This window comes from Bubalus kerabau, chromosome 15 (assembly GCF_029407905.1).
Source record: "Bubalus kerabau isolate K-KA32 ecotype Philippines breed swamp buffalo chromosome 15, PCC_UOA_SB_1v2, whole genome shotgun sequence".
NCBI lineage: Eukaryota > Metazoa > Chordata > Mammalia > Artiodactyla > Bovidae > Bubalus > Bubalus kerabau.
Genome location: NC_073638.1, coordinates 756126 through 759069, shown reverse-complemented (window position 1 = coordinate 759069; position 2944 = coordinate 756126). Strand labels below are relative to the sequence as shown.

Sequence of the window (2944 nt, the reverse complement as noted above, 5' to 3'; positions counted from 1 at the left end):
ATCTCTAACTTTCCTAAAAGTTCATCTTAGACATTTCAATTTTATAAACATCAACCATAGTACTGGTTTTCACTAATAGGAAGAATTCTGGAGGAGATTTTGTCTTCAAAAAAAATTCTCCTAATGTACTAATGTTGCTGCTTTTGTAAATGAAATAGCATAATTTGAACTTTCGAAAAGAAGACAAAAAATTTTAGTGCTGAAATATACTGTTACACACGAGACAGGCTGAAACATGTTGACACCAACTACTGCAAAGACAAAGTGAGTCATTAAGACTGCAGATAATTTTATTGTCTATACACTTGAATGTACCACACACAACTATTTACAATTTAAGTAAATAGAGTAAATGAAGACTAACTTCAACATTTCTGCCTTATTTTTTGTGCCAAGGAAACAATTAGACTGAATTATTATTTGCTCCTTTTGTGCATGCCTCTCTTCTTGTGTTAGATTTATATTAAAAAATAATTGCTCAGCTGTTATTTCCTTGCTCAATTGTCCCTTTACTGTTTATTTATCTAGGAATTTCTATACCTTATCTCTTTAATACAGCCCAAGCAAAAACAGAAGTTCTGAGATTAATGTCTCATGAAAAGATTTCATATAAGTAACATATATGAAAAATTTAATAAAGTAGATGTAAAACTCTAGGAAATACATATTCTACAATCATCAATCCTGGGGTTTATAGTTGTTCTCCCCATTGCCTAATATGAAGCTAAAACACCGATGTTGAAGTGTCTGGAATGTATATCAAAAAATATCAAAAATGCCTAAAATATGTCTATCAAAAATTAAATACTCAACAAATATTAATTTTGAGGCTCTTTTTTATGGTAATGATCTGCAAAATTTATTACTTTTTTTTTGTAGCAGGTACAACCCTACCTATGTGTATAAATCACTTTTTTTTTGTCATCGGGAACAGCCTAAGTTACTCTCCTCTTCAGTAAACTCCTCATTGCATTTTTCACCTCTGTGTTTCTCACTGTGTAAATGATAGGATTTAACATGGGACAGAGGATTGCAAAGAACACAGTCACCAACTTGTCCACAGGGTAAGTGGCCACAGGACGCAGGTAGGTGAATATACAAGGGACAAAAAAGAGCACCACTACTGTAAAGTGGGCACCGCATGTAGAGAAGGCTTTGTGTCGTCCTTCAGAGCCATGGGATTTCAGGGAGCTCAGGATGACTATATAGGAGATGAGCAGCATGAAAAAAATAAGCAAGCACATGCCCCCTGTGTTAGCTGCTACCACGATTCCAAGCTTGTAGGTGTCACTGCAGGAAAGTTCCAACAGTGAGAAGAACTCACACATGAAGTGATCAATGACATTGGGACCACAGAAGGTCAAGTCCATGGTGAAAATAATCTGCACAGTGGCATGCAGAATGCCCCCGGTCCAGGTCACCACCACCAGGAGCTGGCAGAGGCCCTGTCGCATGATGGCCGTGTAGTGCAGAGGCTTGCAGATGGCCACGTAGCGGTCATAGGCCATGACAGTGAGGACGATGGTCTCTGACCCTCCCAGTAAGTGTCCCACAAAGAGCTGTGTCAGGCAGTCACCCCAGCAGATGGTTCTCTTCTGGTACAGCAGGTCAATGACCATTTTGGGGGTGGTGACGGATGTGAAGGAGGCATCTATGAAGGACAAATGTGTGAGAAAGAAGTACATGGGAGTAGAAAGTGTAGGGCTGAGGGAGATGGTGATGACAATGAGCAGGTTGGCCAGCACCGTGAATAGGAAAACAAGTAAAAGGACAACAAAGAGTATTTTCTGCAAGTGTGGATTCTGTGTGAGTCCCAAGAGAACAAATTCAGTCACATTGTTGGGAGGTATCCAGAGATTCATTTGGGAACTTACAAACTGCTGAGCCTAAGTTACCTACAAAAGAATAAAGATTGATACGTATTAATCATGAAATAATAATAGTTAGAATTTCTGTAATAGTCCAGGTTCGATGCATGATACTGGATGCTTGGGGCTGGTGCACTGGGATTACCCAGAGGGATGGTATGGGGAGGGAGGAGGGAGGAGGGTTCAGGATGGGGAACACATTTATACCTGTGGCAGATTCATTTTTATATATGGCAAAACCAATACAATATTGTAAAGTTAAATAAAATAAAATTAAAATAGTTTTACCTGTGGGGGAAAAAAAAAAAAAGAAATAGAACAGTCCCTGTAACTGTGGAGCAAGTCCACAGTTTAGTCCCAGTATTTGTTTTAATTCTTTCTTACTGATGAAAAAATTATGTTTGTTGTCTCTTTACATATCAAGTATCTGACACCTGTAGAACAGCTATAGGACAGCATTTGATGTGTGCTTTATTGAGGAAACAGTGAGCTGTCTACATGGGGTCAGGATTCTCATTCTTGTTCTAACTGCCTGTGACTCTGCTAAGTCACCTCAGTGTCACATGCTCCCAAGCTCTCCTCTGTGTCTGTGAGATTACACATGGTATGTAATACTTATATGCATCTACACAGGTAACAGTTATTCCCTCATCCATGAGAATTTACATCTGAACCCACAGCTCTCACTGTGGAAAGAAAGAGGTGGTCAATAAATATCTAAGCAGAAAAATGTTATCTGCTCAGTTCTGTCTGGCTCTTTGTGACCCCGTGGACTGTAACCCCGCCAGACTCTATCCACAAAATTCTCCAAGAAAGAATACTGGAGTGGGTTGCCATTCCCTTCACCAGGGGATCTTCTTTACCCAGGGATTGAACCTGGGTCTCCCATATTGTGGGCAGATTCACAGATTCTTTACCATCTGAGCCACCAGAGAAGCCGAATCTAAGCAGAGGGTTTAGGAAAATATATGTAAGTCACTGATAACACATTCTACCTGGTACCAATGAGAACACATAAACTATTTAACTGTGGTTCCTGACTTACTATAGTAGCAGCATGACATCGGCAGTGTCTG

General features: G+C 39.6%; 1 protein-coding gene across 1 annotated transcript; it reads right to left on the bottom strand.

Moving 5' to 3' along the window:
* Positions 1–935: 935 nt before the first annotated feature.
* Positions 936–1862, bottom strand: LOC129628124 (olfactory receptor 140-like). Its single transcript, XM_055547557.1, has one exon. The coding sequence runs from the start codon at positions 1860–1862 to the stop codon at positions 936–938; it is 927 nt and encodes a 308-aa protein (XP_055403532.1).
* Between the last annotated feature and the right edge of the window lie 1082 nt (positions 1863–2944).

Bases quoted from the DNA above. Each gene is read 5' to 3' on its own strand.
- LOC129628124 (XM_055547557.1), bottom strand. From the start codon at position 1,862: ATGAATCTCTGGATACCTCCCAACAATGTGACTGAATTTGTTCTCTTG.